The sequence below is a fragment of the Microcaecilia unicolor genome, chromosome 11, assembly GCF_901765095.1.
Source record: "Microcaecilia unicolor chromosome 11, aMicUni1.1, whole genome shotgun sequence".
NCBI lineage: Eukaryota > Metazoa > Chordata > Amphibia > Gymnophiona > Siphonopidae > Microcaecilia > Microcaecilia unicolor.
The window spans coordinates 54,316,381-54,340,734 of NC_044041.1; the positions used below are offsets into that span (position 1 = coordinate 54,316,381).

At 43.5% G+C, this 24,354-nt stretch overlaps 1 protein-coding gene across 1 annotated transcript in view; it reads left to right on the plus strand.

The window, feature by feature from the left end:
• Positions 1-23,911, plus strand: part of TRMT2A (tRNA methyltransferase 2 homolog A) — a 28,474-nt gene extending 4,563 nt beyond the window's left edge. Inside the window, exons 3-12 of the mRNA XM_030217738.1 lie at positions 1,449-1,557; positions 3,939-4,120; positions 13,823-13,937; positions 14,592-14,707; positions 15,283-15,394; positions 19,314-19,436; positions 20,562-20,637; positions 21,001-21,117; positions 21,758-21,854; positions 23,525-23,911. Of these exons, the coding sequence (XP_030073598.1) occupies positions 1,449-1,557; positions 3,939-4,120; positions 13,823-13,937; positions 14,592-14,707; positions 15,283-15,394; positions 19,314-19,436; positions 20,562-20,637; positions 21,001-21,117; positions 21,758-21,854; positions 23,525-23,708 (1,231 nt within the window). The 3' untranslated portion in view covers positions 23,709-23,911. The remainder of the gene's footprint in view (positions 1-1,448; positions 1,558-3,938; positions 4,121-13,822; positions 13,938-14,591; positions 14,708-15,282; positions 15,395-19,313; positions 19,437-20,561; positions 20,638-21,000; positions 21,118-21,757; positions 21,855-23,524) is intronic.
• Positions 23,912-24,354: the final 443 nt, after the last annotated feature.

Sequence of the window (24,354 nt, forward strand, 5' to 3'; positions counted from 1 at the left end):
CAAATCCTTCCGGAGGTCTGCTTTGTCCATAATGTATGCACAAAACTCATAGGACGATAAAAGTGAGGAAATGACAGCATGGAAAAAGCACCGTTCATGCTTTCTCTTGTTCCCCTAAGTACGCCTTCAAGAAATTTAGCAGGAATTAATTTATATGTGCTTGATTTACCATGAGATGTATCTCTTACACAAGATTTTAATGTAAATACTTTTTCAGTTCTCAGCTTTAGAAAACATCATGATTTGACTTTTTCTTCAAGGAAAGTACATGGTGTTTGTAAATAAATTTGTGAAAAGAGATTTTAGAAATTTGTAGGTAAAAATATCCAAAGTAACAACCTTTCTGAAAGCAATTTTTTTAAAACCACAGCTAACCGCAAATATTATCTGGACATAGTTCAGTTGGAAGATTGAACAAAAAAAGATCTTTGTTTTGGTTTTATGTTTTATTCCTGAGATTTTTGGGGATGATGCAAGTGCGCTAGGCTTTGCATGCATCTTAGCTCAACTTTTGTGGGCACTCTGTTAACAAATTTTGTGCTCAAGCTAATTGTGTACAAAGATTTGGGCTGACATCAGCACACTGCTTACTTAAATTCCATAGGAATGAAGACAATAGCTATTAAAGGCAGATGCAGAGAATTGTGCAAAAGACCCATAGGCTGGGCGCAGGGTTTGCTAATGCTGAGCTTTTAACGCAAGGTCTGAAGAGGGGTAAAAAGTTAGCTCATTATTCTGCAGGCAGCATTAGTGAACATTTCCAGCTTTTTTTTTTCTTTGTGAGCTTACAGGATCTGTAACTCTTTTTCTAGCTTCCTTGAAGGGGAAGAATGAAAAGAAACAGCAGGGATGAGGAGCTGAAAGAGTTGTGGTGACTAGAATGAAGTGCTAGACTGTTGATTAAATGTAGAAAAAAGGGGTTTCTTTTTTGGGCTGGGAAATGGACGTGCGGCAAAATTTAAAACCAATGCTCATCTATTTGCAGCCTGAGTCCTTAACGCCATCCATTGACTTGGCGGTAAGGGTTCACGCGGTATCTGTCCAGCGTGCACCAACTACTGACTACCGCTAGGAATGCCCCACGGTAGAAAGTAGAAAATTATTTTAGTCGCATGCCAAGCTCGGAATTACCGCCAGGTGCACGTGCTAGCCAGGCATTAATGCCGATTTGACGTGCGCTGCACGCATATGGGCCCTTAAGAGCTTTTGTAAAAATGCCCCTTAGCGTTTAAAAGCTTTCCAGAAATCTTGCTCCTGAACAGGCATATTTTCAAAGCGCTTAGCCTTCCAAAGTTCCATAGAAGCTAAGTGCTTTAATATGGGACCAAAAAAAAGGAGCCTTAAACAAAGCCAAGAAAGAATCAAATTGCTATTTTGAAAAAAAAAAAAAAAAGTTAGTAAAGCCACTTTTTCTTGAAACTTAATTTATGCACTTTTGGATTTTACAGGGAAATAGGAAACAATAACAAAGCCCTTCTGCCCTGGTTGGTCATGCAGAAGCAGAAGTATAATAAAGTCTGCTGTCCACTGGAAGGAGTGAAGCCTTCACCAGTACAGGTAGTGTATGTTGACATGAGGCTTCCAGGCTTTAATGTGTTGTAAGCAGTGGTCAAACATTTATCTTATTTTACGCATAACATTTGGAGAACATACTGCTAAAAACAACAGGAAAAATGTCTTACTTTGAATTTATTTTCTTTCATGGACAAATCCTAGTTAGAGACCTGTTCGGGAATGGGGTTTGTGGGAATCCCATGGAACCTGTGGGGTTCCTGTGGGGATGGAAACGGTTCCTGTGGGTTGTCTTGGAAGTGTAAGCTGCACCTGCGCCAGCCTCTCACTAACAGAGTACCAAGCTGTTTGAGTACTGTATCCTCTTCCTCCTCCTTGCTTTAACAGCACAAATGCGGAAAGTCTTCCATTAAGGAGGTGGTACAGACACAAATGATGACAGAATTCAAAATGACATGGGATGAACACAGAGGATCTCTAATTATAAATTGGAAGTTATAAAAAAAAAAAAAACCCTAACCTTAAATGGCTGCATGTGTTTGGATATGTCGCGTGACTCTTAGATGGCAACTTTGGCTGTGATGAACTAGGGTCGATACCGGGCAGACTTGTATGGTCTGTGTCTCATATATGGCAATCTGGCTTAGGATAGGCTGGAAAGGGCGTAGGCAGCAACTTCAGTGGCTGGAATATGAGGACAGAGCAGGAAAGAGTTTTTTACAGTCTGTGTCCCACAAATAGACTGGAGTGGGCTTTGAGGGCAACTCCAGCAGTTGGAACATAAGGATAGGGCCGGACAGACTTCTATGGTCTATGTCCCAGAAACACCAAAAAGACCATAATCAAGTATATAATACCACACTCGTTGATTTAATCTGAATTTATGAGTGTGACTATTGGGCAGACTGGACGGACTGTTCAGGTTTTTATTTGCCATCACTTACAGGGCAGACCTCAACTCTGACACAGGCACAAGCATCAGATGTCACCTGACCTATTTGCATGTGGCGACCTCCTGGCACACAGTGCCAGTGAATCGGAGACAAATCTTACATGTGCACACCAGGGTGTTCCAAGTTCCAGCTTCCGTTCCTTCCTTGCCTGCAGTGTTGTGGCTCAAATCCAGAGAGAGACAGAGAGAGAGCTGACCAGAATTTTCTTTTATGTACCATTAAATTCTTGCGGGGATGGGTAAGGTTCCAGCAGGGACTGTGGGGATGGGTAAGATTTCTGTCTCCGTTCAACTCTCTAATTCTAGTAAACACCTTATATGACTCGGATCAGATCCTTAGCTAAGTAAAATCAAAACTGAAAGGTCTGTTGTTGCTTATTGATGGAGGGCAAATCAGAGAGCTTGAGTCACATTTCCTCAGTCACAGCAGCATGCAGTGATGCTTCAGCTGTATCCCTATGACTGATATAACATATGACCATGAACATTTCTAATGATTCTGTGCTTATAAAACAAACCATTTTCAAAAACAAGCTAACTTATTTAAAGTCTAATGGCTCAAATATTTGGCCTTGAGACTTTGGTTAAAATACGAGTTTACCTAAAACATAGTTGGTTTTGTTTTAAGTAGCTGAGTAACGATCTGTATAACAGTTCAATTATGTTTTATTGCAATCCATTTTGTTGATCGAACAAGAGGGTGGAAAATGAAATCTAGACTGTTCTCCATTCTGGTCCATGCTCGCTCATCTCCTACTCTTCTCTACAAACTTTGGGGAAGGGAGATGCTGGAGCAGAATATCCTTGTTGCTCTGGAGTCTGAAAGAAATTGTGGAAATGCATTCCAGGTCAGTCCCCAAGAAATTGAACCCTGCCTTAAAGTCTCTCTGTGTCACCTCCTCTAAGTCTGCCACTCTAGCCTCCAGAAATTGAACTCGTTTCCTGAGAGCCAGGAGCTTGTGCACCAAGTACACACATATAACCTTTCACCAATTGATATATACATGGCCACTCCATGCAAAAGACTGGATAGTAACCCCTCTTGCTGCTGGACTACTGTCTGCATCTTAATTTGCTGTTAGCTATTTAAAATTGCTAAGAAAGCAGGTAGATTCCAACTAGTGTAAAATACGTTTAATCTATTTGTTGTGTTTTATGTTTGTCAGTAATCACAAAGGGACTACAGTTAATCTGTTGCAAACTATAGGGGCTGCTCCAACAATTGTTTGTCCCAAAGTAGGCTTCAAGAAAACATTTTCAGTGGTGGCAATCTTTGATCTACATGAATCTGTAGATCATAAATTTATTATTGGGAACATAATTCACCTCCAGTTTATTCATATACACAGAGACCAATTAACGTAGAGAGCTTTGTACATAGTTGGATCATGTTTATACAGAGCTGCAATTTTCTCTCTTTATATAGATATATAGATGTTTGTACAGATATCTTTTTTTGTTTGTTTTCCTTTAGACGGAGTATCGTAACAAATGTGAATTTCTGATTGGTGTAGGCGCAAACCAACAAGATAAAACAGTGGGTTGTCGTCTTGGAAAATACAAAGGTGGGACATGTGCGGTTGTTGAACCATTTGACACCATTCACATTCCGGCCATCACCAAGAAAGTAGTAAAAGCTTTTCAGGACTACATCAGGTGAGCATCGATCTCCGATGCCTAAATATTTACTAAGAATATATAGAGAAGTGTTCCAGCAGAGTAAGTTGGGACTTATTCACTACGCAGCAGCTTAGCTCCAATCACAATGCTGCAGCTTTCTTTTTGGATTTTATTAATTTTTTTATTTGTAGCATTTGTATCCAAGTAACAAAAAAACTTTGGGAACAACTCCGCTCAATTATATAAAATAACAGCTCAAAAAATAGCGGAAAAGAGCAATAAACAGTGGAATATGAATATTAATCGTGGAGGGGGAGAGGACCTCGGACTCGTGCCACTTTCTGATCAATAAGATCATAGCAATATAGTCACGGGCCATCTTGCCTCTTTTATTGATTCCCAGCCATGTGCCTCCTCTTCCCAGCTCCATATCCAGACCTACAGCAAACAAAGTGGGAAGTAAATATGAAATTCCTTAGCATCCCTCCGGACCGGCCCAGGATTGGACTGATGGGTTGTGCACGCCTACCAGCAGGTTGGAGACTGAGAAAAAAACTCTGACTCTAGCGATCCAATAGGAGCCCTGGTCATGTGACCCTAGCCTCAGTATTTTCTCAGTCTCCCAGCAGGTAGGAGTGAGCCCATTAGTCTCTCTATATTGTCTTTCAGCTTTTTTCTTTATTGTTGGCTTTAGTCTGCCTTTATTCTGTGCCACAGGAATTCTTTGAGGCTTGTTAGGTGTTCTTTTCAGTTTGGTTGACTTTCAGCCTCAGGGGTGAAAACTCGGGTGTCCCGGGTCCCTCCCCCCTTGTTCCTCCCCACCTCCCTTATTATTTAATTCAATTTCAAAGGGAAGGGTTGCCCTTTGATTAGCAAAGGGATTTTACCTTTGGGAGAGGCAGCCAGATGTAAAAAGAAGCTAAATTTGTTTTACTGCCACGGACCTCTTCAGTCCCCTTTGATTAAACGAGCAGGCAGCTCTGTTACTGTCAAGTGTGTGTGGTGTGGCTGATTAGCGTTTCCACAGCAGGGGAACATAAAGAGCACAGATTTCTTTGCCTGGTCTGGCTCCCATCACTGTTTGTTTTCGGGGGATTTGTGTGGTTAATTTGAGCGCTATTTAAAAAAAAAAAAAAAAAGTTTCGGTGCGAATTGGGTACGCGCGCGCACGCGCTTGCACGCGCGCGTCAGCGATGTCGGAAAAACTTAAGTGCTGCTCCGTTTGTCAGCGTCGGGGTGTTTCATCTTCAGGCGCTTGTAAGTATTGTACAGCGCTAGCGAGAGCGTCGGGTCCGGTTTTGCCGGCAGCGGTTCAGTCAGCTGGTTCGGTCTCTTCACCGGCGCGCTCTGACCCCGTGGTTGCTGAAGGGTCAGGCGCGCCCCCGGACTCCGGAACGCCGGTTTTGGCGCGAACGGCGGCCATTTTGAATTCGTCCTCTCCTTCTCCCTCGCAGCCTGCAGGGCTTTCGGTACCTCCGTTGGATGTTTTTTCTGCAGGAGCACTGATGCAGGCTGGGCCTACTCAGGCAGGGGGGTTTCCTCCTGAGTTTGTGCTCCAGATGTATCAGGCTTTTTTGCTGCAGAAGGGGGATTCTTCAGCTGAGCCAGGGCCTTTGAGTATGTCTGCTCCCCCTCCCTCTAAGAGATCTAGGGAGGGAGATTGGCAGGAGCATTTGGAGTCAGTTCATGATCAGGAAATGCCCTTCTTAGAAGAAGAGGAAGATCTGGCGGAACATATCTGGGAGGAATCTTCTTCTCCAGATCCTGAGGCTAGTTCTTTTGCTCAAGGAGAAGATCCTTCTGTAGCTAGAGTTTTCCATAAGGATGATTTGCAGGAGCTTATTTCTATGGTGTCTTCTACTTTGAACTTTGAAGATTTACAGCCAGCTTCGGAAGTCCGTAAGGTCGATTTCTTGATTAAAGGCTCTAGGTCTGCTTCCAAGACTTTTCCTATGCACCAGGATATTTGGGATGTTATTAAAGCGCAATGGGAGTCCCCAGATGCGGTTTTCCGGCAGTCCAGATCTATGTCTCGTCTCTATCCGGTTCCTGAAGCGGATAAGTCTTTGCTTAAGGTGCCGGTCGTGGATGCCGTGGTGTCGGCGGTGAATAAGCGGAATACAGTCCCCGTAGATGGCGGAACAGCTCTTCGGGATGTTCAGGACAGACGTCTGGATTCTCTGCTCAAGAATAGTTTTGATGTTTCTTCCTTGGCAGTACAGGCTGCCATTTGTGGGTCCTTAGTGGCTAGGGCCTGTTTTAGGTGGGCAGAGAGAGTTCTGGACAGGACTTCGGATGATCTTCAAGCTATTGATTTAGAGGTGGCTAGGATTGAAACGGGAGCGGCGTTTCTGGCGGATGCCTTATATGATTTGTTGCGAGCATCTTCTAAGTCTTTGGCTCTGGGAGTCGCTGCTCGCCGATCGCTGTGGTTGAAAGGTTGGTCGGCGAATGCGGCCTCCAAATCCAAATTGAGCAAGTTTCCATTTAAAGGTTCCTTTTTGTTTGGGGAAGAATTGGATAAGTTGGTTAATTCCTTAGGAGATGCTAAAGTCCCTCGATTGCCGCAAGATAGACCCCGCCTGTCCGGTCGAGGTTCCTTCTCTGGTAGAGGTTCAGGTAGAGGTTTACGTAGATTTCAGACTGGTCGGGGTTTTCAACCTCACAAATCTCGGTTCTACAATAGGACACAGTCCTTTCGGGGTACTCGCAGAGGAGCGAGTTTCTCCTCTCCAGGTTTTAGATCACAGACCCGTCCTTCCCAATGAAGGGGCGAGGGCCTCTCCTCTGGTGCCTGTCGGAGCTCGTCTTTCTCAGTTCTATCAGAGGTGGGCCCACATAACTTCAGATCAGTGGGTCTTGGAAGTTATACGAGACGGTTATGCCTTAGAGTTCGCAAGGCCTATTGCAGACGCCTTTCTGGAGTCTCCCTGTCGTTCTCCTCTCAAGGTGAGGGCGGTTCGGGAGACTCTACAGAGGCTGTTAGATCTTCACGCTATCTGTCCAGTCCCTCCTTCCGAGTACAGGCAAGGCCGGTATTCCATTTATTTTGTAGTTCCCAAGAAGGAAGACTCTTTTCGCCCTATATTGGACCTCAAGCCGGTCAATCGCGCTCTCAGAGTCACAAGTTTTCGGATGGAGACCCTGCGATCAGTCATAGTCGCAGTGCGCCAGGGAGAGTATTTGACAGCCTTGGATCTCACAGAGGCTTATTTGCATATTCCCATTCGTCCGGCTCACCACAAGTTCTTGCGCTTTGCAATTCTAGGGCAGCATTACCAGTTTCGCGCTCTGCCCTTCGGTCTGGCGACGGCTCCCCGCACTTTCACCAAAGTTATGGTCGTGGTGGCTGCGGCCCTCAGGAAGGAAGGGATTCTTGTTCATCCATATCTAGACGACTGGTTAATCAGAGCAAAGTCTTATCAAGAGAGTTGTCGTGTCACAGAACGAGTGATGCAGTTCTTGCAGTCTCTAGGTTGGGTAGTAAATGTGTCAAAGAGTCGGTTGGTTCCTTCTCAATCTCTGGAGTATTTGGGCGTCACGTTCGACACGACACAAGGCCGAGTGTTTCTACCGCAGGCCAGGATTCTAAAACTCCAGTCTCGGATTCGGGTCTTTCTTCAACAGCAGCGTCCGTGTGCTCGAGATTATCTTCAGATTCTCGGATCCATGGCAGCCACCATAGAAGTAGTACCCTGGGCCAGACTCCATATGAGGCCTCTTCAGTGGTCTCTTCTATCGCGTTGGTCCGCTCAGAGGGAGTCACTATGGAGGCGTCTGCTTCTCCGCAACAGAGAGCGCAGCTCGCTGTTTTGGTGGCTGCGGATGAAGAATCTCACAGTAGGCATGCCTTTGGAATCTCCTCGCTGGATACCGTTAACAACAGATGCCAGTCTCCGAGGCTGGGGAGCGCATTGCCTGGGGCAGTGGGCCCAGGGTCTTTGGTCTCAAATGGAAGCAGTTCAATCAATCAATTTGTTGGAGACCAGAGCGATCCGGTTGGCCCTGCAGCACTTCAGGGCTCTACTAATAGGCAAAGCGGTCAGAGTTCTTTCGGACAATGCCTCAGCAGTGGCCTATGTCAACCGTCAGGGGGGAACGAAATGTCGTCTCTTGTGTCGGGAGGCGGAGAGTCTCCTCGCCTGGGCGGAGATTCACCTCTCGGCCATTTCAGCATTGCATGTGGCCGGAGTGGAAAACGTTCAAGCCGACTTTCTCAGTCGCCACACTCTCGATCCCGGGGAGTGGTCTCTCAGCGATCAGGCGTTTCGGTTGATAGTGGAGCGCTGGGGCACTCCAGTTCTAGATCTGTTTGCATCCAATCTCAACACGAAAGTCCCTCGTTTCTTCAGTTGTCGAAAGGATGTAAGAGCGGCAGGGGTAGACGCTCTCTTGCAACAGTGGCCCTCAGACCTTCTTTACGCGTTCCCTCCGTGGCCGCTAATAGGCCGTGTCCTACAGATGATCGAGGATCACGGAAGGCCGGTAATTTTGGTAGCACCGGATTGGCCGCGGCGTCCTTGGTACGCGGATCTACAGCGTCTATTGGTGGCGCCTCCTCTTCGGCTACCAGTTCACAGGACTTTGCTGGTTCAAGGGCCAGTTCCACATCCAGATCCGGGTCGATTTTGTCTTACGGCTTGGCTCTTGAACGAGCCCGTTTAGCTAAACGGGGTTTTTCAGGACCGGTGATTTCCACCATGCTTAGGTCTCGTCGGCGTTCCACTTCGCTAAACTATATTCGTACTTGGAGAATTTTTGAGGCCTGGTGTGCAGAGGCTGACATCCTTCCGTTTCGAGCATCTGTGCCTCAGATGTTGGATTTTCTACAGCGAGGGTTGGATAAAGGGCTGTCTCTTTCTTCTCTTAAGGTGCAAGCGGCAGCTCTTTCTTGCTTTAGAGGTCGGATTCGGGGTAAATCTTTCTCCAGTCTTCCGGAGGTGGCTCGTTTTTTAAAGGGAGTCAGCCTTCTTCGTCCTCCGGTAAGATCGGTCTTTCCATCTTGGGATCTTAATCTGGTTCTTTCGACTCTCACGAAACCACCTTTTGAGCCTTTGCAAACATGTTCTTTGAAGGATCTGACGCTTAAGACAGTGTTTTTGGTGGCTATTGCATCGGCTCGGAGAGTCTCAGAGTTGCAAGCTTTTTCATGCAGATCTCCTTTTCTGCAGTTTTCCAAGGAGCGTGTGGTTATTCGTCCGGTTCCCTCCTTTTTGCCTAAAGTGGTATCCCGTTTTCATCTGTCCCAGTCAGTGTTTCTTCCTGTTCTGGGATCGGCCTCAGGGATGCAGGAACAGCGACAGTTACATACTCTGGATGTTAAAAGAGTGCTTAAGCGGTATCTCGCAGTTACTGAAGATTTTCGACGCACGGACCGTCTTTTTCTACTGTTGGCCGGTCACCGTAAGGGGTTGGCGGCTTCTAAGCCCACATTGTCTAGGTGGATCAAGGAGATGATAGGGTCAGCCTACCTTTTGGCAGGTAAAGCTGTCCCGAACTCTGTTAAAGCTCATTCAACTAGAGGGCAAGCTGCGTCCTGGGCCGAGTGTTCATTGGTTCCACCAGCGGAGATTTGTAAGGCAGCGACTTGGTCCTCTCTCCATTCGTTTTCTAAGCATTACAGGCTTGATGTGCAGTGTCGGCAGGAGGCGATTTTTGCGTCGCGAGTGATTTCAGCGGGTCTGCTGGGGTCCCTCCCGTAGGACTACTGCTTTGTTACGTCCCATCAGTCCAATCCTGGGCCGGTCCGGAGGGATGCTAAGGAAGGAGAAATTAGACCTTACCTGCTAATTTGCTTTCCTTTAATCCCTCCGGACCGGCCCAGGCCCCTCCCGTGTTCTATATTTCTGTCTAAGTTTCTATGTTCAATTGTTGGTTGCAGAGCTGTTTTGTTTGCAAGTTAAAAAAAAAAAAAAAAAAAAAAAGATGATGCATTTTCTATGCAGGCCATACCGCTGCTCTGGTTAGAGCCACAATGATTTGGCCATACCGATGCTCTGGTTAGGGTATTCGGTGAGCCACTGTGATAAGGCCATACCGATTCTCTGGTTAAGGTTTTCGGTGAGCCATTGTGATAAGGCCATACCGCTGCTCTGGTTAGAGTACGTGGTGAGCCAGGATAGTCTGGCCATACCGATGCTCTGGTTAGGGTACTCGGTGCGCCATTATAATAAGGCCATACCGTTTCTCTGGGAAGAGTTGTCGGTGAGCCTTTGTTAGAGCACGTACTTACTAGTGCTCTCTGGCTGCTTGAATTCCTTGAGGCACAGACTGTTTGTTCTTTCTGCTTTGTTATGAAAATACTGAGGCTAGGGTCACATGACCAGGGCTCCTATTGGCTCGCTAGAGTCAGAGTTTTTTTTCTCAGTCTCCAACCTGCTGGTAGGCGTGCACAACCCATCAGTCCAATCCTGGGCCGGTCCGGAGGGATTAAAGGAAAGCAAATTAGCAGGTAAGGTCTAATTTCTCCTTAGTTTGTTGGGTTTATATCACAGTTGGGTGTTGCTGGGTTCTCTTTCCCTGATGAAGCCCCAGTTGGTGAAACGGGACCGTTGGGGAGGCCTGTAATCAAAGCAGCAAACAAGCTAAGTAACTGTGGTTCTTGTTATTCAGCTGTGACATATGATATTTATAGGCATTGGTTGCTAGAAGCGCATGTATGAAACATTCAGGAGGAGGTTGGTGTTAGAGGACCAGTGATTACATTAACATGACTATATTGCTATGATCTTATTGATCAGAAAGTGGCACGAGTCTGAGGTCCTCTCCCCCTCCACGATTAATATTCACATTCCACTGTTTATTGCTCTTTTCAGCTATTTTTTGAGCTAGCATTTGTATCCCACATTTTCCCACCTATTTGCAGGCTCAATGTGGTTTACATTATGCCGTGATGGCGCTCGCCATTTCCGGGTACAGAATTTCAAATGGTAATACATTTAGTTGTATACATACATGGTAAAAGAGTACATTTTGGTATTACTTACAAATGATTTTGCATTAAGGTGCATATATACATGGTACAGAGGAATGCATTATGGCATTGCATGGAGGTTTCTAAGTGATAAAATGATTTGTAGCATAAGTTAGGTCGTCGACTATAGAGATGTCATCTTCAATTTAGGAAATAGATTGGTAGTGCGTATTGTGTAGCTTTCTTTAATAGCAGTGAGGTTAAACAGTCAAGTGACAAGAGTTCGGTTTTGTCTAGTTCGTGTAAAGTCTATTTATTTTGTATATAAGATGGAACATTATGGTAAGCCTTCTTGAACAGGTTCGTTTTCAGTAGTCTACGGAAGATTGTTAGGTCATGTATTGATTTTATGGCCTTCGGTAATGCGTTCCATAATTGCGTGCATACGTAGGAGAAGCTGGATGCGTATGTGGATTTATATTTCAGTCCTTTGCAACTGGGGTAGTGGAGATTGAGGAGTGTTCGAGATGATCTTTTTGCATTCCTAGTAGGCAAGTCTACGAGGTCGGAGCTTCCCCGTGAACGATTTTGTGGACCAGGGTGCAAACTTTGAACGCAATTTGTTCTTTTAAAGGGATATATGGGAAGGGTGAAAATTTAGTGAATGAATGACTAACTATACTGAATACCTTCAGGGCCAGAGAATGGCAGTAACCCAGTTGAGAAATGGGTAACTTTCTTAAAGATTTGGGACCCTCTTTACTAAACCGAGCTAGGGGCGTGTTACTCCTATAGGTGCCTACATGGTTAATGCGCTCTACTTTTTAGCATATTTTAAAAACACTAGCACACCTTAGTAAACAGGACCATTAAAATAGTCACTGATTTAAAATATTCAAAGATTTAAGTTATTCAAAAGCGCTTGTGCAGTCAGCTGTGGATTGTAAACACAGAAATACTTAAAAATTCTGTGTTAGCTAATGGATACATTTTGGCCGGATAATTTGATGTCCTGTCGAAAGTTATCTATATAACGAAAGGAGAGGCCAATGGCATTCCAGGGATAGAGTCAAAATTTCTCTAGATATCAGCAATCATTGCCGGCTATCCAGATAAGTTCATCCATTTAGGAGACTGCACAAATAACATTTAAACAGAAAAGTTACTCATTTACATTTAGGATGGCATATTCAGCATTCCTACCTAAATAGATAGTGCCACTGAATATCTGGTATAAAGATAAATTATTATTATTATTTATTGCATTTGTACCCCACATTATCCCACCTATTTGCAGGCTCAATGTGGCTTACAGAGTGTTGTTTTGACAAAGTCATGACAGGATCTAAGATACATCTTCTGATTACTACCAATTGTATGAGGAATTATAGAGGTAAGTGATTAGGTAGGGTGGTGTAAGAAGTGTATTTTAATCCTTGAGTGGGTTGGGTGGAATTAAGTCATTAAGGGTTCTTTTTGTAAGCTTTGTTGAAGAGATGTGTCTTCAAAGATTTGCGAAACTTGGTTAGATTGTCCATGGTTTTCAAGGCTGTGGGTAAGTGCGTTCCATAACTGTGTACTTCTGTACGAGAAGGTAGTAGCGTATGCCTGCTTTATATTTAAGTCCTTTACAGCTGGGGAAGTTCAGAAATGGATAAGTAATCTGCTTATCTTTTATTTGTGGATGTTTTCTTTTAAAATGTTAATTAGAATGGCTCATTATTGTATCTGCTATGTGGATATTAATCACTGAGTCCTGTTGTATTAAGCCTTAGTCTAAGAGAAATTTTCTCGTTCTGTTTGTCTATTATTGACTGAGATGCAGGGAGCTCTTAATTGTAAATGTACATGTCTCCCCTTCCCTTGTATTATACTTTTCTCATTGAATCTAGCAAGTGAGATCTCCATGCTAGCAGACAGAAATTTGGCCTTTCTCCAAGCCTGAACCTTGCAGTGTCTTTTCCTTAGATCTTTCATTCCAATTCTTGTCACTTGTCCCTTTTATGAAAGTGATCCAATCTCTATTGGACAGGAGAACCTGCCAAAGGCCAGGTATTGTGATTTAAATAGTTGATACCCAGAAGTCCTGCCTACTTCTCTTGTTGCTAGGAATAATCAACATATCTGTTTTTCTTTCATTTTTTGAAGCTCATATCTACAATTTTCAGACATGCCTTGATCCTTTCTAAACATAATGGGCAAGATTCTATATATGGCACCTGAAAAATCCACACTGTAAAAAAAATAAATAAATACGCATAGGCATATTCTCTAAAGTATGCCTAAATTTTATAGAAAAGGCTTAAATCTCCACACTGTATATAGAACACGCCAAGCTCCTCTCCATGCGACCAAACATTCGGTCATGACCATTTAGGCTATGTTTTACTTGGCATAAATCCCTTCGCCTTTATTAGGTGTAGAGTGGGTGTATTCTATAATAATGCACCCATTCCACGCCCATAACCATGCCCCCTTTTCAACTGTGCGATTTGGAATGTACGCGCACCACGTTACAGAATACGCTTAGCGAGTTGTGCACGTAAATCGTAATTAATGCCAGTTAGTGCTGATTTCTTGTTAACATCCAATTCACAGTGTTGATTAGCTAGTTAACCAATTAAGTTACATGCATTGTTACAGAATCCGCTTTGATTTCCGAGTGGAAATTAAGGTGCGATTTGCTGAATTTGGGGGAATATTTCTATTTGAAAGCAAAGAGAAAACCTAAGAAAAAGCTGTTAAGAGTTCTTGGATGAATTTTTTGGATTGACTATTTAATGGAGGACCATTGGAACATTAATGTGCATGTTTGGGAATTGCAGGCTCACACCATATTCTGTGTACAGCCCAGAAACGTACGAGGGACACTGGAAGCAGCTCACAGTCCGCACCACCAGAAAGGGACAGATTATGGTTATTGCTTATTTTAATCCCCAGGTAGGTGTGACATGGTCTGATGCGTCCAGAGCTAGTAGAGGTGACTGTTCTGTTAGAGCTCTGTGGGCCACTGTGGGGTCCAGGAGCATGGCATGACCCTTCCAATACTGCTGCAGGTCAGGCAGCAGAAACAAAGTGGTAGAGCTCAAAATGTCATTGGCCAAATACTTCACAAAGGTGGCAGGAAAGGACAATGGCATCACTTCTCTTTTTTTTTTTTTTTTTTTTTCTTGTGGAAGATCAAAGATACATGTCTTAAATTGTAGTTGAATGAACTTTATACAAAGTCAGCAAGAATACTTAAAATTACACATCCACTTTGTTGTAAAATATTTATCATCTACACTGAAATGGCAGTATGCTTTAAGATGCTCTATGGGTACTGTCTTTTTTTTCTTGAGCAGTTTCAAAAAGAATGCATTCAACTACTTTCCCTTTGAGGACTTGTGCAAAGTCCATGGGCAAAAGTATCTGCGTTTGTTCTGAATGTTATCCTCTCAATAAAGCTTTAATTCTAATACAACCATTTCCTTAACACACAATTGTTTGCTGGAAAGTTCACATTGAGTTCAGTGACGGTGTTCCTCAGAGGTAGCCAGCAGGCATGACAATGGGATGGTAACAGGTTGTACTAACTCCTAATGTTCCTTTCAGAAATTAAGCAAAGAGGAACTGAGAGAGCTCAAAATGTCATTGGCCAAATACTTCACAGAGGAGGCAGGAAAGGACAGTGGTGTTACTTCTCTTTATTTTGTGGAAGAAGGTCAAAGGTACGTGCTTGGAAACGTATTGAATGAACAGTATTACCATAGAACCATTGCTGTATATGATAAAAAGGTACAGAACACAAATGTACACGGGTTTTGAGAGAGGCATGTTCCTATCCTGAATGACTTAAAATTGAAGGGATTGTGTGCAGGACAAGGTGATGCATTCATCGGTAATCAACCCATCTGTAGTGGATTGAGCCTGGTGGTGTCCCCCGAAGGAGTGACCTCTGGGTAGAAGCTGTCTGCTGCTCTGTTAAGTTTTAACTGTGTTTGCATAACACGGTAGCTGTAATATTATCAAGCTTAAATCAAAGAGCTGGCTTGGAGGTCAGCACACATGTTGTTCCTTTTGTAATTTTAACAAAAAAAAAGTAATATGTAATAATACATTTCTAAGTGCTTGCATGCTTACTTAATATTATCACAGAGGGTTTTGTTTAGAGTAATTGTGTGCTTGTGATTTCCCCCCCCCCCCCCCCAAAAAAAAAAAAAAAAAAAAAGTTAATTGACACTGTGAAATACAAAGCTCATGCATTGAAGAATTTTTAAGTGGTTTTTTTTTGTTTTTCCTGTAGGAAGTCTCCTAATCTTGAGGATTTGCCTTTAGAACATGTGACTGGGAACAAATATATATATGAAGAGCTTCTCGGTCTTAAGTTTCGAATTTCGCCGCATGCATTCTTTCAGGTACAACAGCTTAGTTTTCAGCTTTTAGTATGTTTGTGTGTTGGTAACTTGTAGTCCTTCATTCATTCTAATAGTACAGTTATGTTTCTTCTATCCTGTTATCCCCACTAGTGACAGCATAAGAGAAAAATCCTGGAAAAACTTTTGCATGCCATCATTTGTTCTGTTCCTCTCCCTTCTTCATTTTCTAATGTGAGTTTTATTGAGTCTCATGATGGATGACTGAGATGAACAATGTTACACACATGAACTTCTTGACTTAATTGTCATTTGTATGCAACCTTGCAAAAGATAAATTGGGCTTCCATTATGTAACGTCCTACTATTTCAGAACCAGTGGGATAGTTGTGTCCATCAACCAGCAGGTGGAGATAGAGAACTGAAAACTGAGACATATCTCTTGGCATCCTGTCCAGCCCCTCAGTATTTTTTATCTCCAGTAGATGGATGGACACATTTTTCAGCCTATGGTTCTGAATGCTTTGCTCTGGGTCCAGTTAGTCCCCAGCTGAGCTTTGTGAATGGTTTGAGTCTGCAGAGTCATATCTGAAGGTCTTCAAATCCCTGTCTCTGGTGCCCCACAAATTTTACTTCTGCCCTCTCTTCACCTCTCCACTGTTTCCTCTTTTCCAGCACAGCAATCTTAAAAAAAAAAAAAAAAAAAAAAAAAAAAAAAAGGATAGAGGTTTGCTGGGGCGCATGGGACAGAGTATCAGTCCTGTGGTAGGACTTGTGGAGATTGTGAGCTTGGGGAGCAGCCGGCAGTGGTAAGTCTGCTTGGAGGGCTGCAACTTTTACTTCGTGCAGGGGAGAGATCCTGATTCACCCTTTTGGGACGTGTTCTGCTGTGCTTGTGACAGTTGGGGTGAATGGTGACTCACACAGAAGCAGTTAAGCGGTGTTCCCGCTGTGGGACCAGCCAGACAGTGTTGAGGCACTGCAGTGCCTGCAAGCCAGGAATCCCATGGGATGCGGAGGAAACGTTTGGCGCAGCATCTGAATATGCCAAGGTCTTCGGGCTCTCAGGCAGGGCCAGTGCACAGTTTGACTTAGGAGAGCACGGGAATGGGCGCCATTTTGTCAGGGCCGACTGGCAGTGAGGAGCAGCCTTTGTCTCATCACGCGCGGAGCATAACCATCATTTTATGCCCTCAGGGCCCAACAGAGCATTCAGCTTCATTGGGATCTTTGTTGTCTCTTGAGTTTATATTGCTCTTACACCAGGCCTATTTAGTGAAGCAGGGACAGCTGGAGTTACTTCAAGGGGATTCAGTTTCTCAACCTGCTGACCCTCTGGCTTTTAAGAGATCTCGTTGATACCTCCAGGAGTGGAAAGATGAGTCTGTCTCTCCTTCCCCCTCCTTATCTAATGTGGCCTAAGTCTATTCAGAGGAGCCATCATTGAAGGAGCTGTTAGAGGCAGGAGATGATCCAAAAATACTGAGGTGGTTTCATAAAGAGGAGCTCAGTACTCTTATTTCTGAGGCACTAGTGGTGCTTTCCACTGAGAGGTCTACTTGGCATCTTGAGGGAGCTTAGAGGTTCTTCTAAGGCCTTCCTGATTTCATCCAGACATTTAGGACCTGATTTCAGCAGAATGGGCCTCACTGAACGTGGGTCTGAGATACATGGCTCACCTCTGCCCGTTAGTTCTGGAGAAGAAAAATTAAATTGCAGCTTCCCAGGGTGGACTCTGGTTACTGCGGTGACTAAGATCTCCTTGACAGTGGAAGGGGGGCATTGCCCTAAAAGACCTACAGGAGATGGGAAGCTAGACGTGGTCTTTTTGGGCCTTCAAGCAACAGTGTGCAGCTCGTTCGTGGCAAGAACATGCCTGAAGTGGCATCTGCAGTTGGCAACACATGACTGGTGCCATATTGCCCAGCTGGAAGCTGGGTTGTGGGCAGATGCTATTTGACATGTTATGGGTTATCTCTATATAACACATAGAAACCGTTGTACGTTTCTCACTTGTCTCTGTTTTTTTTTTTATTTTTTATAATGCTGTGAGCCCCACCCCAAACACATCATGTTTGAATAATATTAGAAGTGCTCAGTGACATACATATTACTCGGGCGAGTCTACTGGAGTGGTAATATGCCTTATGTAGACATCATTGCATTTCTGCCCTCCCTTACCACCTATATCATAGAGTCCATTTAAATATGCATCATTCTTATTAGATAAACACTTAGCTGCAGGCAGGTGCAATCCGTTGTCACATTGTTAACCAGTATCACCCAGTAGTTGCCTGAGGGCTTAGTGAATGTGTGCTCGTGAAGTTAAAACCATTCTTTCCTGCTGTCTTCCTGGCACGGCTTGTAAGCAGTAAATCTTCCAATCTCAGCACTGTCCTTCGTTCTCAACACCCATGGTGTTTCGCTATGGTAAGCGTCGTCAGGAGAACCTAAACCCGTCTGACTTCCAATGCTGGTGTACTGCTGCTTCCTGGAGATGGTCCGCCTTCTACTCCCGCGGTCCAATGGGACCAAGCTTGGGGGACTGCAGACACCTTTGTGTTAGCACTGTAGGGGAGCAGACAATACATTTTATCATGCTTTCTGGAGCTGTAGGAAGATTCGTGGGTTTTGGGGGAAAATTGTTGAATACTGAGTCGAGAGATAGCAGGTATACCGGTACAGATGCTGTTGGATGTGCCAGGTTCCTTCAGGGGGGCGACATCAGAGGATACCCTGTTATTTTGTAAACTTAGTCTGCTGGGGAGGAAATGTATTTTACAGTGTTGGACGGCTGATGTGGTCCCGGAGTACTGGCACTGGCGTAACCTCGTGCACCAGTTGATGATGTGGGAAGCGAAAGAAGCTAAGAGATCAGTACGATGAAAAAATATATTTTTTAGAAGTCTGGGGTGCTTACATAGATACTTTTGTCTTCAAGAGGGAAGAGTCTGGTACTCAACGTGCTGTAGACAAATGGTGATAATCAAGACATTAACCAATTATGAGCGGGAGAGGGGTGAGGAGGGGGGAGAGGGAGGGGAGGGATGGGGGTAGACAAGAGGGGGGTGGGTAAGGGTGGTGGAAAGGGGGGGGACTAAGGAGAGGAATAATAAAAACTAACTGGAAACAATATGGAAAAAATTTTTGTTATTGTACAGCAGTATTACTTTATTGCTGTATTTTTTTCTTTGTTTTTGTTTGTATACTGAGATATATGTCTGCTGAAGTATTTAATGTTGTTTTCAATAAAACACTGTGCACTGGAGCTTAGTGTGCGGTTCCCGGGGTCCTTTTACTAAGGCGCGTAGGCGCCTTCGTGCATCCAACATGCGCCAATTTGGAACTACCGCGAGCCCCGGGCGGTAATTCCATTTTTTTTTTTTACATGCATCCGAAAATATTTTTTGTTTTCTACCGCGTGGCGCTAACCGGGCGATAATTGGCAGTGTACATGTGCTGACGATTACTGCTCGATTAATGCGTGAGACCTTACCGCTAAGTCGATGGGTGGTGGTAAGGTCTCATGACCAAAATGGACACTTGCCAATTTTTATTTTGCCGCACATCCATTTTCAGCCAAAAAAGCATTTTTTGCAGTTGTGCTGAAAAATGGACCTGTGCACGTCCAATACACGCGCCTACAACAGCGCAGGTCATTTTTAGCACACCTTAATAAAAGGAATGCACTGCAAATATATGCAATAAATGTTTTATTGTGGATATGCTAAAAATCAGCCCTGTTTTACGGACCTGAAGGGCTGTATATCGGAACCCCTTTATTAGAGTGGTTTTACTATGTACAAGATTGTGACTACTGGCTTCCTTGGAATGCTCTCTGGCTAGCTAACCATTTTCCAGGAAGACAGGCTGAGCTTTGTGTTCGAGGTCAGAAGCATTCTACTGTATTAGTGATTGTAATTCAGGGAACATATGGAATCAATATGTTGCAATTTCTCAGGTTAATACAGCAGCAGCAGAGGTCCTATATGCAGCTATCGGGGACTGGGCCCAGCTGAGTGAGGACAGCATAGTGCTTGATGTGTGCTGTGGAACTGGAACCATTGGGATTTCATTAGCAAAGGTGAGCAATCTCACGCCAGGATGGGTATTGGTTGTGTTACCTAATCACCTGTGCATTCTTGAACTGGAAGCAGAAATTGGATATGAATACAGAAAACATTTCTGATCTTTACAGTCAATTCAGTGTAATGTAATATTGAACCAGGCTTCTAAGTTTTGGTTTTTTTTTTTTTTTTTTTGTTCTTTGAGGGCTACAAACAGCTTAGCTCTGGTTTTCAATTTGATGTTAGAACCTGTCGTGCAAATTAAACTGGTTCTTGGACCAATCACTTGCAAAAATGGATATCCTGAAAAAAAAAGGAAAGGGACTGGATTTCATATATTGCCTTTCTATGGTTACATATTATATACAGGTACTTATTTTGTACTTGGAGCAATGGAGGACTGAGTCACGAAGTGCTGCAGTGAAAAAATTGAACTCTGTTCCCCAGGGTCTCAGGCTGCTTAACTAACCATTAAGCTACTTCTCCACCCTCATAAACAAGACTGGATTATGGGCTTTAGGGACTGGAGTTGAAGAGCCCTCGTATAAACCTCTCAGCGGTAAAATGGGCCTTTGCTAAGGATTAATTCTTCAGTTTCCCTTATTCTTATTGTGTGTGCCTCCTTATCACTGTAAGGAAAGAATTGTGGATCACTTCTGTTTTCTCACAATGTTATGATTGCAAACTGCAGTAGTCACGATGGCCCGAAGGTGTCAGCATCATATGTTTTAATGGGATAACGCCAGTCTGCCTGGGGTCACAGGTACAAACTATCCTGGCTGCCCTTTTGGGCAGACTGGATGGGCCATGCTGATCTTTATCTGCTGTTATTTACAATGTTATCTTTTGTATAGGTCTGCCTAGCCTAATACTTTGGTTGCAGCTAATATTTCGGGAGATAATGTATACACGTTACAAAGTGTTTGCTCTCAAGTTTCTGATCCATAAGGTTTTCAAGTAAATGTTCTTCCAGTTTCTTTTATGTAGACCTCAACCAGTCTTGGTTGCAGTAGGTCGTGTGGTTTAAGTATTGTGCAGAATCCGAGCAAAAGCATAAGTAGGCGTGGTTTATTTTTTTTAAGTTACAAAATATAGCAGTGCTAAGTCCTTTTTTTTTTTTTTTTTTTCCCCCCCTTCTGTAGAGAGTGAAGAAAGTTATTGGAATTGAGTTGTGTCAAGAAGCTGTGGAGGATGCCAAGGCAAATGCCCAGATGAACGGTTGGTTGAGCAGAGCCTCTGTTGCAGTAATAGGCTGGCTTCCTATTGGAAGGGGAGGATGTAAAGTGGACGGGTTAGAGCAGTGAACCAATTGGAGCTGGAAGTGTCTCTGTGACTTGGCTCTTCTGCTTGCCTGTGGTATTCTCAGCATTATCTAGTGAAATTTTATTTAGCAAATTCAAGATTTTGTCAAAGAAAAAATGTAGTATATGTAAAGAAAGCAGAATAAAAAGTAAGAAAGATATAATTGGAGTTGGGAGAGGACAGATTGTTTCTGCATAATTTTAGCTAAGTAAAAAATGTTTTTAAATGGCAGTGGTAGATGTTTGTGTTGTACGTTTCTGCAATTTTTTTTTTGGGTAGATTTGGATAATGTTGAGTTCCGATGTGGAAAGGCAGAAGACCTCTTTCCTACGCTGATTAATTTATATGCATCGCAGAATGTGGTCGCTATTGTGGATCCTCCCCGTGCAGGCCTGCGTAAGTACTTCATTTTTCCGTTTCTCGGCTACAAGAGAAGGGCACAGTGTTTTGCAATCAGGTCGATGCTTGGGTTTTAGACCCAGCTGAGCCACTGATTCTGCATGTGACCTCCATGAAATGTCTCTATCCCCTTTTTTTTATTTTTTGGGCACATAGAAGGATCCAGGTGCTAAGTCTGTACTTTTTTACCTCCTTTACTGATGTCTTTGTACTCAATCCATTAATAATATAAATTTACCAGCCATGGTCTGTAAAGCTTACGTGATACACAGTCGTTGAATCACCTTTGTACCAGTGACCTTTTTATTATCCTGTTTGACATTTTAAGCAGGTTTTCAGGTGAAACACATCAGTCTAGTCCGTTCTGATGCATGTATGTAATTTTACCTGTTGCAGCAAGGGACTTGGGGGCAGTCTGTTTCACAAGGAAGGGGAAGAAGTACAACAGTGTGAGTGGAGAGTGAAACATTTTGTAATAATTTTGGTTGGGAAGGGACTAGATGCTACACTACAATATATTTGCTGCTCTCTCCTTGACCCACTTGTATAGGAGATTGTTTACTTGGGTCATCAACAGTGTGAGATGAATTACTGATAAACCAGCCATGCCCATTCTCATCTTATTGTTTGAATGTAGATTCCAAAGTGATCCTTGCCATCAGAAGGGCAGAACATCTGCAGAAGGTTCTTTATGTGTCCTGCAATCCACGTGCTGCCATGAATAACTTTGTAGAGTAAGTGCCAACACTCTCCTCTGTGAAAAATGTACCTCAAAAGACCAAGCAGGGCGTTCCATGTCTGGGAGCACCTTGGCTGTCCACAAAAAAAGTATTCTGATAATATATTCTGCAGCCCTGTGAGGGCAACCATTAGTACAGTGGTCTCCAACATGTGGCCCCTGCAGTCCATTTTTGCAGCCCTCGTATCCAGTGACCCCCCCCCCCCCGCCGCTACTGTGGGTAGAGAAAAGCCCTGTGAAGCTCCTTGGGTTGCGTGTGCCTGCTTGGTCACATTGACCCCTCACGCATGCACACACATGCAAGTGCCAGTCGACTCGCCTGTCTCCATGTGTGTATTTGCACACAAGTGTGTCAGTGTGACCACGCAGGCTAACGCAACCCAAGGAGCTTCGCAGGGCCTTTTCTCTAACCACAGTAGCAGCAAAACCTACCTACAGTGCACTTCTGCTCCAGCTCAGTCCCAAACGTCTGCATCCGTCAGGTGAGCAAACATTGCTTTCTGGTTTGGTGTGTGAAGCATTAAGCATACAAATTTTAAAATGCCATCATTAGCAAACATAAATGTGCCCTGGGAGCACATTGCTATCAACTTGACTACACGTTTTCTTGTCATAGTGGCCAACTTTCAGACAACGTTTTACCCACATAATTCACTTTGAAAACAGTGGTCTCCTGAAAGACTGATTGACTGTCACCCCAGTCTGCTCTGCTGTACTAACCTCTAACGGTCTACCACTAAGCACTCAGGAAACCCAATATACATAAGAGCTTACGTTTGTAAGACACCCCCCCCCCCCCCCCCCCCCCGGTACATTCTTTTCATTTTATATCCAGAGGACTATTAAGCATAAAAATAATTTCCTTTGGGCTCATGTGGGATGGGAAGGATTAATAGTAACACAGAAATAGTCTCATTTATGGTTTTTGTAACAACAAGCCAAAATAGTGATTTTTTTAAATGTATCCTTGTAGAATAAAAATTAGTATTTAAAATTTACATTTGTAATCTTAAGTAGAGGAGTGTGGTAGCCGTGTTAGTCCACTCTTAAGGTTATCAATAGAAATCAAACAAAATAAAACATGGAAAAGAAAATAAGAGGATACCTTTTTTATTGGACATAACTTAATACATTTCTTGATTAGCTTTCGAAGGTTGCCCTTCTTCCTCAGATCAGAAATAAGCAAATGTGCTAGCTTAAAATCTTTTGATGGCCCCAGAGCTTTTTCTTGTCCACTTAATGGCTCTTTACATGGAAAAACTTGGAGACCTCTACATTAGTACATGCAGTCGGTTGACTGATTTTGGATTAAAACTATAGACTTTGCGTGAAATATGTTTCAGAAATATGCAGGGGAGCAGGTAATCCTTATCAGCTCATCTATTTCTAGTTTTATTTCCAAAAGAATCAGTTTTAGGTTAAAAAAAAAAAAGTGTTTGCAAATACACCATTTTCTTGAGTATCATTGGTGTTTGTGTTCAGAAAGTACCAGGGCCGCAGTGGGATTATACCATGTATCACTTAACCTTTGGTGATAAACAGTGCTGCTTCATGCAAAGACAAGATTATTGTTAGATCTTACACCAGGACAATTGCCAGTTTTCAGACTGAAACACAAGGGTTATGTGTATGACTTATAAAACTATTTTTCTTTCTTTGTTGTAGTCTTTGCCGGGCCCCTTCCAACAGAGTGAAAGGAACACCATTCAGACCTATCAGAGCCATGGCTGTGGATCTGTTTCCGCAGACTATGCACTGTGAGCTGATTGTTCTTTTCGAGAGGGTGGACAATTCTAATGAAGCACCTTTGAACTCGCAAGACATACCAGCTGGGACAACGGAAACATGAGAACATGATAGTAGTACAGCCTGCTAAAAATACTAAATAAATAAACTGAAAACCCAACTGCGCGGAATGGGTCTCATTTCATGACTTAGAGCCTGTCTCTGGACATGTCAAACACTGCTGAAGACCTGGGGCCCTGTTTTCTAAGGTGCGTTAGCATTTTTAACGCGCCTACAATTAGCATGCTCTAAACGTGTAGGTGCCTATAGGGATATTGTAGGTGCGTACATAGCGTGCGTTAAAAATGCTGATGTGTCTATAATGCGGCTTAGTAAACGGGGCCCATGGTTTTCCTCTTGGACATTGGAATGCTCTTTTGTTCCAGCCATTTTCCACCTTATGAAATCTTTGGAGTGGCAGAGTAGCCTAGTGCTTAGGGCAACGGACTTTGCTCCTGGGGAACTGGGTTTGATTCCCTTCAGCTCCTTGTGACTGGACAAGTCACTTAACCCTCCATTGCCCCAGGTACAAATAAGTAGCTGTATATACCATGTAAACTGCTTTGAATGTAGTTGGCAAAAACCACAGAAAGACGGTATATCAAGTCCCAATTCCCTTCCCCCTTTACTTTTCTGTATCGGGACGCTTTTTGTTGCCTTGAATAATAAAAAAAAATGTACAATTATTAACTTGCAAATTTTATATTGCA